The sequence below is a fragment of the Hydra vulgaris genome, chromosome 07 (genome assembly GCF_038396675.1).
Source record: "Hydra vulgaris chromosome 07, alternate assembly HydraT2T_AEP".
Taxonomy (NCBI): domain Eukaryota; kingdom Metazoa; phylum Cnidaria; class Hydrozoa; order Anthoathecata; family Hydridae; genus Hydra; species Hydra vulgaris.
Genome location: NC_088926.1, coordinates 30,228,107 through 30,242,500, shown reverse-complemented (window position 1 = coordinate 30,242,500; position 14,394 = coordinate 30,228,107). Strand labels below are relative to the sequence as shown.

General features: G+C 26.2%; 1 protein-coding gene across 17 annotated transcripts in view; it reads right to left on the bottom strand.

The window, feature by feature from the left end:
- The window catches only part of LOC136082398 (fibrillin-2-like), a 150,798-nt gene that overhangs the window by 70,448 nt on the left and 65,956 nt on the right, over window positions 1–14,394 (bottom strand). For 14 of the 17 annotated variants that reach the window (XM_065801587.1, XM_065801590.1, XM_065801588.1 and 11 more), the window contains 2 exons: window positions 9,022–9,144; window positions 7,073–7,528 (listed from right to left, as the gene is read on the bottom strand). In XM_065801587.1, the coding sequence (XP_065657659.1) occupies window positions 7,073–7,528; window positions 9,022–9,144 (579 nt within the window). The remainder of the gene's footprint in view (window positions 1–7,072; window positions 7,529–9,021; window positions 9,145–14,394) is intronic. The other 3 variants (XM_065801602.1, XM_065801603.1, XM_065801601.1) reach the window with 1 other exon arrangement.

Genomic DNA, 14,394 nt, shown 5'->3' with positions numbered 1-14,394 from the left:
GTCTCTTATATAGTAAAATGAACCTGTATGAACCTGTTCTGGAAGATTCTAGATGCTTTTTTTCGATTTTTTCTTCTTCTTCTTCTTCTTGATTCTTCTTTTTTTTTTTTTTTTTTTTTGATTTTTTTTTATTTGATTTGAATTTGAAGCTTCTGGATGCGTCTGGATGCTTCTGAATGTTTCTAGATATTTCTGGATGCTTCCAGATGCTTTTTCTGGAAACTTCTGGAAGCTTCTGCATGCTTCTGGAAACTTCTGGATACTTCCTTTAATTATTAAAAAACTTCTGTGACGTTGACACGGATCAGACTTAAGAAAATGAAACAAACCAAAAAAGTTGCACTTGTTGTGTCCGCTGTAAAATGGCACTTGTCAACGAAATTCTGCCTGTGTGCTGTCACCTGTCAGCTGATTGCTCATGTGATGGCATGCTACGACGCCAGACTCCTGAGCTGTTTGCTGTGGTAGTATAGTTTGTTTCATTTTTAAGACATGTAAAATTAGGAACATTTTATAGCATTGTTCGATGTTGGTTGCAAATGTTTTGTCCAATACTGTGTATATATATATATATATATATATATATATATATATATATATATATATATATATATATATATATATATATATATTTAGAAAGTTATTAAATATAAAGAAAAGTTTCTAAGTTCTTAGATATTGGTTTACTAGCTCTAAATATTTTCGCTTCAGTTGCGATTTTTACAAACTCGTTATCCTTTAACTAAAAGTTACTTTTTTTTGTTTTAAATACTAATGAAAATTAAAAAGCCCACTCGCTAAACATCATTAGCAATATTGTAATTCAGTTCCGCTTCTTCTTCATAAAGTATTTTTTGTTGATTTCTATCTTTTTAGTTGATTTTTATCTAGTTAATTTAATTTCTACAGTAATGCGATGATTTGATTATTTGATTTTTCATCTTACTATGATGAATTGTTTCAAATATGTTAAAATTTTCACGCAAAACATAAAACTGTTTAAAAAAAAAATAACTATTTTATTTATAAAATAATTTAGCTTAATTAAAACTAAATCTTGCGCTAGTTTAATAAAAATCTTGTTAGACTTTTCGGGGCTGGGGTCTATTTTTATATTGGAGGCCTTTTTATTGTGCTACACCGTAAAAATGACTAAAAAAAAGTCTTCTTGACTATTTTGGGGCCCGTGACTATAGCCCCCTTTAACCCCAATCCTCCTTAGTGAGTACTGGTAATAAGACACGAGTATATAAATAAAAATTATATAAAACTCTTTAATAAATAAAAGAACATTTGTTTACTTATTAAGCAATCGTAAGATGTTATTTTATATAAAAAAATGTCGCTTAATTTTATAAAAAAATTATAAAAGAGCGATGTTTCAAAAATATTTTTCTAAACGTTATTTATTTTGCTTGAAGTTTTTTTGCGTTGAAAGTTATTTTCTAAATTTTTTTTTTTGGTATTTGTCTCTCATCGGTCCAATTAATCTTTTTTGCGCTTTCTTTTTGTTTTTTGAAATGTTCTCAAAACGACTAAAAAATCTGGCCAGCTTTTCGCAACTAAATATTATTCCCGTGGTCAATTATCGAAAGCGATCGCTCCCACTTCCCGACCAAGCCTGGCAACATAGAAATACTTTTTTGAAAAAATAACAGTAGAGTTTGCAGAGTTTGAAACTACATTTTGCAAAAAGTTCTACCACAATTGCTACAACTTGTACAACACCGAACCATCAAAATAATTTGCAGATTTGTTAGCAACTAATGAACAACTTAGTATTTAATACTAATCATGTCCAGCCAACTATCTGTAACAAAAACACCATCTCCATAACCATCAACAAAAAATCTAGCAGCAATAGTAATTATACAGCCTTAAGTGAAATCACCTGTTTCTATACAAATGCTTCATCACTTTGTAATAAACTGGACATTCTTTCTGCAAATGTCACAAAATTAAATTCACCTATGATAGTGGCACTTACAGAAACTTGGTTCTATAATTACTCCAGCTTCTAATTACCAAATTACAAATTTTTAACAACAACAGACCTAATTCACATGGTGGAGTTGCAATTTATATATGACAATATATACAAGCATCATACTTTAATGCAATTGAGCTTCATAGTAAAATGCCAGGCTAGGTATGGTGTATAAAATCTCACATAAGTAAAAAATTTCTTTTTGGATGTATTTATTGAGAGCCATCTGCTAGCATAGAATTCAACAGAACAATTAATTGTAGCTTAATTTCTGCTACAAATTTAGCAAAGAAAAAAGGTATGGAATTACAAATAATTAGTGATTTCAATCACCCTGAAATACAAAGGACTTCAGCTGGTGGCAGCACTAAAAAAAAATGCAACTATATATATATATATATATATATATATATATATATATATATATATATATATATATATATATATATATATATATATATATATATATATATATATATATATATAGTTGTACACATATAAAAAAATGCATTTATATATATATATATATATATGTATTTATATATATATATATATGTGTTTATATATATATATGTATTTATATATATATATATATGTGTTTATATATATATATGTATATTTATATATACACACACATATATATAAATCTGGGAATTAGGGTTAGCAATGCCGTCTTAAGTGATGACGGACTGATAGTTATGCGTAACAAATCTGCCAAACAGATACATAAAATCCAAAAATAAAAATTAGAACAAAACTATCAATTGCCAACTACCAAGATGTAACTTTTAATTTGGGAAAAGGCTCCAATCATTTAAAAAAAAACAACCAAATAGCAACTTAGAACACATTCAAACTTCTCAATGGCAGAATATGACAAAGCCCTAAAAAGAAATAGTTTCAAAGATTTTAACTTTAAATACAACCCTAAAAACAATACTAAAGTAGCCGCCAAACGAAAAAGAATAATAAAAGGATTCTGGCAAGTATAGGCAAAACTTTCATACAACTAATCGACAAACCCTTTTAAAAACCAAATCTGCTTCATAAACTTAATTAACCGCAACAAAATAAAAGTCAGCTACAGCTTCACAAGCAATGTTTCCAAAAGCAAAAGTTATAAAGAATCACAACAATAAAAATATTTCAACGAACCCAATTGCAATTTTAGCTTGCAATTGTAGACTAAACAAAACATGCCCTATGAATAGATATTGCAAAAAAATAAATATAATTTATAAGTACATTGCATCATTTTCAAACACACCCAACAAAACATATATAGGTTCAACAGAAGGCATGTGGAAAATTAGATGGGAGAACCACAAGCAATTGTTCAAAAACAAAAAACTTAAAAACGCAACCATGCTTTCAAATACCTATGGGATACAACGAATAAGTTAAAAACAGCATCCAATTTAACATGTTCCATCATAAAAAGTGCCCCTGCCTACAACAACATAACTAAAAATGCCTATTATGCTTATACAAAAAACTAATAATTTTATTGTATAAAAATCCCAAAGTATTTATAAACAAAAAAAAGTGAACTAATATCCAAGTGTTGCCATGAGAACAAATTTTTGCTTGATATCCAAAAACCAAAAGATTAGATTTTTCTAACACATTTTTTTCTTGTACAGAATTATTTTCCACAAGAAAAAATTAGATTTTTTAACTGATGATGGCATTTAGCATGAAACTTATAGTTGTAAAAAATATGTACTTTTAATTACAATAAATATATAAATTTCTATATAACGGGTGACAACTAAAAATCCGGAAAGAGACGAAATGTTAATTTTGATGAAATAATTTATTCATAACAATTTTATATGGTTGATATATAATTGATGACAACTTAAAATATACAATAAAATTAATGTTTTTCCACAAAGGGTCCCTTATCCACTATTCTGCGTAACTTTGTTTTAATGTTCGCGCAAGATGTTTGTACACCATTTGTGTCCATTTCTTTCAAGGATTTTTTTATTCTACGCTTGAGTTGTGAAATATTTCGAGCTTTCCAACCATCCTTGTACACTAAAGAACTTAGTTCTCCAAAAAAATCTTTAATTGGTCTACAATGAGGAAGATTGGTGGGGTTAACATTCTTCAGTACAATAGGAATATTTTCGCTTTGGAGGAGCTCAGTAACACTTTTTCGCATTGTGTGACGATGCTTTATTGGGCCAAAATATGTAATTATCATCTGAATGATATTTATTAACAAATAGGATTAAAATTTTAGTTTAGCATTGATTTTTGTAAACTTCTTGGTTAACAGCTAGACCACTTTCCTTAAAAAATGGCTCTGAAATTCCTCTGTCCGAGACAACAATATATAACATTACTTTCTTCTCAAATTTGCTTCGCATTTTGAATTTAACATCAAGTGGTGTAACAGAAGAGTCGTCTATGTAATAAATTTTGTTACCAGGCATTTAGGGCTTACTTGAAGTAAAATAACTTTCATCATCCAAAATGAAATGTTTGTTACTAAAATATCTCACAAGATAACAACAATCTTTTTTTACTTTAGTAACTTGACTTTCAATGTAGGATGGCGATTTCTGCTTTTTCCATGGTTAAACTTGAAGCTTTTTGAGTGCCCTACTGATATACTGCTGGGAACACTCAAATATTCTAGCAGCATCGTGCTGGCTAATGCTATCTTTGTTGTTAAATCGAGTTTTTAACTTCTTTAATTTTTTCTTGGTCATTATTGTGGGCTTTTGTCCGGATCATTGCTTTCTTTCAACAGTACCACATTTTAAAATATTGAAACTTGTACTTTTTGATATACCTTCTTTCAAAAAATGTTCTACAGTAAACGTTTTGCCAACACTTTTATGGAGTTCATAAAAATGTACAACACGTACATTTTTATGAACACATACAATATTCTAAAGAACAGAGCAATAATAAATAAATAAAAACACTATATTGATTTTTTCTTCAACAGGCTGTTTCTCCTTTGGGATTCTGTAGGTTTATTAGGATTCCTAATGAACTTAAAAAAACAGAAAAGTTTTACTAAAAAGTTTTGATTTTAATTATTTATATGTATATATATATACGAGCTTTTCAGTGCACTCTTTAATTAACTCCGTAAAAACAAAAGTGGAGAAAAGCCATGAAATAACATACAAGGCTTTTTAAAGCTTTAAAAAAAGCATTCTTTTTATACCATTATGGTATCAAAAAAAATGTAGTTTATTAAAAAAAATGAACTTAATTGTTATTATTTTGGAAATTTGTTAAAAAAACAAAAAGCTCTGACTAAATTAAATACGCTGACACCTAAATTTAATATTTTTGTAAAATTGCAGTTAATCACAGCTTTTTTTGAAATTTTTTGCTGACACACCCTAAATGTGTTTTACATCATAAAATAATATTGGATTTGAAAAATTTTTGAATCAAAAATATTTTTAGGGGTGCCACAAGGCCCTTTAACATCAAACAGGTCCCAAATATTATCAAAAAAAAAAGCTTTTCAAAAGTATGACATGTTGGATCTCAAATGAAGCGAAATTATATAAAAGTTTCAAAAATAATTTTATGATTTAAACTTTTATTTTAGATTTTAGTGAAAAGAAAATTATATTTTTTAACAAAAAATGAAAAATAGGGAATTAAGATTTTTTGATTTTAATTTTTTTTATGTAATAATAATAATTTGACTCACTTTAAGACCCAACATGACAAACTTAAAAAATTTTTTTTGAAAATATTAGGAACCTGTTTGATGTTTAAGGGTCTTGTGGCACCCCTAAAATTATTTTTATTCAAAATTTTTTCAAATCCAGTATTATTTTATTATATAGAACACATTTAGGGGGTGTCAGTAGACATTTTCAAAAAAAGTAATTTTTAGCACCACCCTAATAATAATAGAAATAATAATGGTAAACAAAAAAAAAAATTTAATCTGACTTATCAAAAAAAGTAAACTGCGCAAATGCACAAACCAAGTCAATTACCTATTCAGTTCAATGATCGTATGATAATAAACAAACTAACTTATATAAAGACTTGTAATGCTAACAAATATAAAAAAACTGGTATATATAAAGTTTTATTAAGCTCAATAATGGATTTTAAAAATGTGGCGATAAATGTCACTTATGACTCTCACTAGGGTTAAACAACTGTAACAACATTTATATGTATAATATCATTTTATCAATTAAATGATATCATTATATCATTTAAATAAATGATATTTTATTAAAATACAATAGCAATACTACAATATTACATAATTTAATTGGATGGATTTGGAAACACAGCCTTATAAAGAGCAAACTTTTTTTTCAATGAAATTTTTAACAAGCTTGACTTGCTTGTGATTAAGTGTAAACTAGTTTACTTTTAAACACAAATTCATCTGTTTTAGATTTTTGTGTTAAACTTTAGATTTTTTATTGTATGAATAAAATGAATGTGGCAGTTGTACACGTGTTGCACATTCTCTAGTTCATCTCATGTTTTTCAGTATAACTTATTAAATGCTTCATGTTTAAGTATTGTTTTTTTACTTTCTTCTTATACTTTTCAGTGCTACATTGTAAAATAAAATAAAAAATTGTTGAAACCATAATACTATATGAACAGTTTTTGCAATCATTTGTAGTAGATGACATTAAAAGATTATAACCGCAAAGTTTAAGGGTAGAAAAAAGATATTAAATAAATATCTAAATATTCAAACTAATAAATTCAGTTATTTTACTTATTGTCTTTTATCATTTATTTTTATACAAAATATGTGATAAAGTGCTCTACTTACAAGCAGTTGATTTATTATGTTTTGGTTAATATAATAAACTTAAAATAATTTATTATTATTTCATTTATTGTTAATAGATATATTATATCAATTTTTTTTTTTCTTTAACTGAAACAGGAATACAGTGAAATGGATAACAAGAATAAATAACATACACAATTTTTTAAGGAAAGAGATAAACCAAATGTTTTTGTCTACAAACAAATATTTATATTTGGTAAGATTTAATTAGTCAAATCATTAAAAAAAATTTTTTTAAATGAACTATTACAAAAAAAAAAAAAACCTACTTGGTTTTTTATTGATAAAATAAGCTTTTTCTATTTGTACACCTTCAAAGGACATAATTCTAACGAACTTTTCTTCCCAAGCAGTATTTAAAATTATAGAATAAACATCTTTGTTATTTATTTTGATTGTGAATTTATAAAGATAATCTTTTATAGTTGAGGTTTGACTAATCTCAATGTTTGACCACATATTTAATCCAATAGTGTATTGGAATTTTGGATAAAGTTCTTTGGTAAAAGTTAATAAGCCATCTTCATTCAATGAGATGTCAAAAATTGTTGAACCACAATATGTGTTACCTTGAGTAAACTGCAAACTGAAGCAAATAACATAATATAAACCATTAAATTTGTTTGGATAAATATTAAATGTTAATAGATACTCTTTATAAAGGATTGGTATCAAAGCAAGACAAGTTTCTTTTAATATTGCAGTAGTATTCTCAATAAGAGTATCTGTAAAAGAAAAAAAAATTAAAAAAATACACATTAATGCATGCATATTAAAAGTGTTATAGTTAGCAGTGGCGTTGCAACACACTCAGTGGCCTGTTAACAAAACTCTTTTGGTAACACTATATTGTTTTTTGTGACCCTCAATCCTATTATAGTATACTCAGTGATCCTTTACACTTAGTCTACCCAGCCTACTTTATAGCAACGCCTCTGATAACAAAGGATACAGAAATGGAAAAAGGATTCTGTATTTGTAAGTCATAAAATATGTTTTTTCCGGTTTTTGATATCCAGAAGCTCCAGAAATGTCGAGAGGCTTATGAGCCACTTTTTGGAAGAAAGAAAAATTAAACTTTTAACTTAAAGGAACAAACAATTTTAAACCTGGAGTCCTTATATATAATGGTGGCAGAGACTCAAATAAGGTAATGGGCTTGACGATTCCAGGCTACAAATATATTCAGGGCTGAAAATATTTTCAGTGCTAAAAAGCAATTGATTTTCTTTTGTTGTTACAGATAATAATTTATTTAATACTTATGGAGCTCCTGGACACCAGAGATCAAGAAAAAATAGAGATTTAGAGATTGATTATAACAATACATATAAAAATGTACATATTTATCATTATGTTTTTATATATCAACAAAAAAAAAGGTATCTTAATAAAAATACTCATCTTGTGCAGATGTTAACTGCACCCAGCTGATGTCTTGTAGAAGGCCTCCTAACTTTTCTTAATATATTGGAATTGTATATAGTATTTTAACAATCATAGTATTTTATCTCTAACTTGTAAAGCCCACATAGAGGCTCTATGAAAAGATTGCAGTGACTTAAGTCATGCATATCTTCTTTGAGCACTAATCTGTTTTTTACAAACCCACTTTTTTTTATGCAAACGTTTCTTTGTAATTATATTTTCTTATTATATGAACAGCAAATGTAAACAAAAAAACAAAAAGGTGATTTAATGGTAAGTCTAACGTTTCATCTTTAGTTCATGGGACTGATCTTATTAACTCTTCTAAGAATAATGTTCTCTCTATTTTTAGCAAGATCTTTGAGTCTTTGATCAATAATATTCTAACATCTTATTTTAAGTAAAATAACTTTAAGTCAGTAAACCAATACAGTTTTCTATCTTCTTATTCTGCAACTGACTTGCCAACTGCTGGAAGATTTTTTTTTACATGTTTACGCATATTCAAGATGTCATTTACCAATCTTAATGTCTTATTAATATTCTTATTATAAAAAAGTTAATAACATTTTTGTTTAATATTCCTAATATTAATTATATTCTTTTTTTAAGGACATTATACAATAGTATATCTCATAACAATATAATTTTTTAACTTAATTTGTAACTTAAAAGATTTAAATTTATACAAATTTAAATAAATTTAGTACAAGCTTAAATTTAAAGTTTTTTCTGTGCAGTTTTTTTTATAAGTAACAAGAAAAATAAAAAATAACAAAAAATTACTCACAAACATTTTTGCTATTATGAAATAGGTAATTTGAATAGGAGCATGAATAACTTCCATTTGTATTTTGACATATTCCATTATCCCAAGAACACGAAGTAGTCATGGTAACACACTCATCAATATCTTAATAAATAATATATTAACCTAATAAAGTTAAGTAAGCTAAATAAAGTATAAAATATATAGGTAACAATTTATTATTAACTAGCTCAAAAGTTTATTAAGTTGTTGTAACAATTACATTTATTCAAAAAATCTTATTAATTTGATTTATTGTTGTTTTTAATTTAATATAATAAAATTTTAATTACTAAAATCTTATTTTTATTTATTTTATTATTTAAAAATTTTTGAATGCTAAATTATTAATATATAAAATCTTGTTAAAACTTCACTTAAATACTTATAGTTTATATAAATTAAAAATTTATATACACTAAATATTTAAAAAGTATTTAAATCTTTCTTCTTATTAAAAAAAAAGCATTTTCTTTAATAAAATTAATGGTAATGATAAAACATTTGTGGCAGAAAACATTTTAATTGACTTATTAAAAATATTTCAATTAAAAATATAAAAAATTAATTTTGTTACTGCTGTAATCCTATTGTATTGTTACTGATGTAACCCTATTGTACACTGCTACCCTAAACGATTATGCATTCAGAATTTAAATTAGTAAAGTCATATGGTCATACATATCAAGGCTCATTTACTCATACATGCAATTATATATATTTCTATTCGGGTTACAATCTGTCTAAAGCAATTATTAGATAGATCATTAGATGAATTATCAGTAATTATTAGACAGCTGAAAGCAATAACTAGATTTTATTGAAACCAAAATAGTTAAAACTATTGTTGTACTTTGCTTATCACAGTTTTTCTTTATATGAAAAAAATTAAACTATTTAAATTAAAAAAACCAATTAAATTTTTTTGGAGTTTTTTCTTCTTCATTCTTCTTTATTTTCATTTTTCTTCTTCATTTTCATTTTTTCTTCATCATTCTTCTTCATTTTCATCAACATCTTTGTCACATGAGCAACATGAAAATACTAACAATCAGGATCTGATCAGAAATTCTAAATCCAATCGTTGGTTAAGTCTAATCTCTCGATACATCTACTTTTGTTTACTGACTAATGTCAAGTATTTATCAATTTATTATTTATCTGTTGTAACAACAGATTTCTAATAGTGAACGCAATTGAACGCAACTATCTTGTGCAAATTAAACATGATTTCAGATCCATATAGAAATTTAAAGCTTTTAAGATTATTATTATAATTAAAAAACTCAATAGCAACTCGTAAAATCTAATTATAAACTTAAAAAAATTTATAATTAGATTTCAATTAATTTCAAAAAAAAAAAAACAACTTTATTATTCTTATATTATAAATGAGCTGATTTCTTAGGTCATTCAGTAAGCTTTCTGTATTTTTAAAAAGTGTTATTACTGTGCCTAAGTGTGGCATTTCACATAATTGACATGAAAATAGAAGTGTTAAAATACAAATGATAAAAGTATAAATAATTAAAAATAGGAACATTAAAAACTAACATTTGAACAAAATGATGCCATCTTAATATAATTGCAACAGAAAACGTTTAACGTCTACGGTTTAACGTTATTTTATTAGTTACTAGGCTTTGAAAGAGCACGTTTTCAAAATGCACGCGTTCATTGGAGAAAGATCTCTTAAGCGAGTTAAAACTTTTTTCCTTTTGGAATTTAATTATTTATTAGTTTAGAAATATTACATAAAGAATCATACTAAGATAAATATTCATTGTTAAGATCATATTATAATTGAACTAAGTATAGAAAATAGTTTTATATAACATTTTCTATTAGATATAAAGAAGAAAGGATCACTCCTATTAATTTTTTCAATTGTTTATTTATTTAATTTATTCAATTGCTGCGGTGAGCAAATGCTCACTGAGTGTTAATCCACTTTAGCAGAAAATTTAAAAACTACAATTTGCAATTTTAATTCACATAATAAAGTTCATCGAGAATTTTTTTAAAGTTTAACACTGACTTATTAAGTTCGACTTCAAACGTCAAATTGTTCCGAATTGGAATAACACAATTTAAAAAAAAATCCTTCTACTCGAGTGTCTACAGATATCAGAAAAAATCTATGATTGTGGATATAGTCGCAAACACTTCCAGCTGGTCCAGTTGGTCGACAATAGTTTTTTAGGGAAGATACTGTATTTAGCTGATAAGAATTATTAAGACATTTAAAAAAGTTTATTAAATTGGTTCTTTCTCTTCTCATAGATATGGTTGTTAAATAAAGTCTATTTAATCTATCCTCCTATAAAAGCTCTGATTTATTCTTGTTGCTCTATGTTGTACTCCTACAATAAGATTAATGATTTTTTTAAAAATGGATTCCAAACAGAAGACTCATATTCTAGAAGAGGACGTACTAGCGAAATATTTAACAATTTAAGTATATCAGCATTTAAAAATGAAAACGTGTGTCGGATAAGACCTAAAATTCTATTTGTTTTAGAAACACACCCAGATATATGATGACCAGATCGGTTTTTAACATTACACCAAGATCATTTACACAATCCACTGTACTCAATTGATAATTAGAAATGTAATATTTTTTGATACTTTTATTTTTTTTTAATTATTTTTTATGCAAAAAAAAGTTATACTAATGCTATTTCCATAATATTTTTGTTCTAGAAAATTAAGTATTTTTGTTTTAGAAAATTTAGAGAAATAAATTAAACTTTTGTGCCAACACTGACATGGCATTTCATATGATACTGTATGTAAAGGTTAAATTTTGTTATGTGGATTACAGTTCTTATAAAAAAAAAAAAAAAATTTGGGTAAAGAGTATTGTTTGTATATATTTATTTTGTTTACTTGGAATCTTTTTAAGTTTTCTCACGTCATTTTTAAAATTTTTCTTTGCACATGTTTAGTTTGCATATATGCATTTTTGATAAGTATGTGTATGTAGTAATATGTGCTATATAGTTGTTTTATCAATATTTTGTTATAAAAATGTAAAGTGTTTTTTTATTGTTTGTGTATGTGTTAATATGTGTTATAAAATTATTTTATAAATGTGTTTAAATATGTTTATAAGGTATATATTTAATCTTATATACATATTTAAACACATTTATTGTGTTTATAGTTGGTACATATGTTTATGTTATGTTGTTTCTGTGTTTTCAAAGTGCTATGACATGGTAAACGTGTAGAGCAGGATTTGTCAACCTTGCCAGTCAAGTGATGTACTTATAACAGAGTGTTACATGATAGTGTTTAGTGTTAAACTGTTACTGCTTTAGGTCTGGGTGTTTTCAAGCCATTATTATTAAATATTCTAAAAATACATAATAATTTATTTTAACTACATTTTGCGTAATGTTGTTACTTATATTCTATTGTTATGAATGTTATGTTACTTAAGTTATGTTATATGCATATTATATTAACTTATGGTGTGTGCTATTGTTGTGTGTTGTTGCGGTGATGTTGTTTTTTTGTTATCTTTTGAGTTGATAGACATTTGGCTTACCTTCACTTTGGTGTTTATTATTAAAAATGATAAATTGGTAATATTATTTTTAAAAATCACTACTTTTAATCATTCACTAAAAGCCAAGAAAATTATTTGCCATATCTACAATTTGTTTTATCTCAATTTGATTTTTTGTCTTTAGCGCTGTTTACTACATGATTTTGCTATAAATATTTTGGAATCATGATGTTCCAGCATAAATTATTTTGTAAAAGCTGACATGAAATAATATAATTTTACAACTACTACTCTGGTAAATCATAAAAGCTTGTTTTTAATTTTTTGATGTAATGTTTTTCTTATTTATTTACTTATTCGCTAGTTTTTTTATTTTAGATTTATCAGATGATGTATTTATGAGGTATAGAATAACAAAATATTGTATAATTTCGTGAAAATTTTAAAAACGTTTACTAATAATATTTTTTAAGAAATAATATTGAAGTTTGCAAAAAAGGGTTTACAACATTTTCTTTTTAATTTTTCTGTGTTAGCAGTATGTTTATTATTAGAATTGCATGTTTTTAATAATTTTTTTTAATTATTATTTGCTAATTTTTTTCAAACATCTCCTAGCTGATATATATATATTGTCATGAGATTATTGTATAATTTATTTTAAATGAAAGTTTGTTATATATGAAAAATTATTTGTGTGTGCAATTAAGAGTAGAAAAAAAGTTATATAGGAAAGGTTACAATTTTCAGGATTCATTTAAGATTTATTGTTACTACTTTCAATCAAAAGTAAAGTTTAAATAGATGATATTAGGCTAGAAGCAGATATTAGTTTAGAAAATGGAAATATTAACAGGCAAGTTAATCGTCGAAGACAAAATGCTAAAAATGTTGCTCGGCAAGCAGCAAATAATTTGAACCCAAATGAGGAGGCTTCGTTAGGCAAGTTAAAAATAATCGTCGCAGAAATGAAAGAGATAGGCTTAGGCGGGGATGAAATTATTAATCGACAAAATGCTAGAATGGCTGCTAGATACGAAAGAATGCATTGTTTAGCAAGAAATAATACTATTTCAGACAATTATTTAGGAGAAATGAATTATATTTGTCAGCATTGTGGTGGTTAGGAATTTTCTCATGAAACACATTTTTCATGTTGCCATAATGGAAAGGTAGTTTTGTCGCAACCTTCATCATTTCCACAAGATTTAGAAGATTTATTTAAAGGAAACTATGCAAACAGAAATGCCAATTTGAATTTTTTAAAATATGTTAGAAATTATAATGAATGTCTTTCTTTTGTTTCATTTAATAATGTATAATCAACATAATGTAGTTCAACCCATGAATCATGCGCCACAACGTTATAGAATATGTGGTCAAGCTTTTCATCATATTGGTAATCTTAGGCCTAATCAAGATGTTCCAGCCAAGCGGTGTACTTATAAGCAGAGGTGTGACTTGGCAGCATTTAGTGCCAGGCGGTGTTACTGCTTTAGAGCTAGGTTGTGTTGTCTAGCCTTTTTTAGTTATTCTTGAACACATAATAATGTCTGTTAATGTTAAGCCTAATGTGGATGAGAAAGTATGCAACCTTGTTCTTTAAATCAAAGGTACTTTAATGCCCTAAATTTGAAATAATTGAATAACTAATATTAAATATTAAAACAAATATACTTTTATGTATTTATATGTTTAGTAAAAAGATAAATATAGTTGGGTTATTTATATCAAATCACCTAAGGCTCCCTGGGTACCACCTCAGATTTGCTTTAAACTTTGACCACATACAGATCTTATAAAAAAATACAATCCAGAAAATTTCAGTTTGATTGACC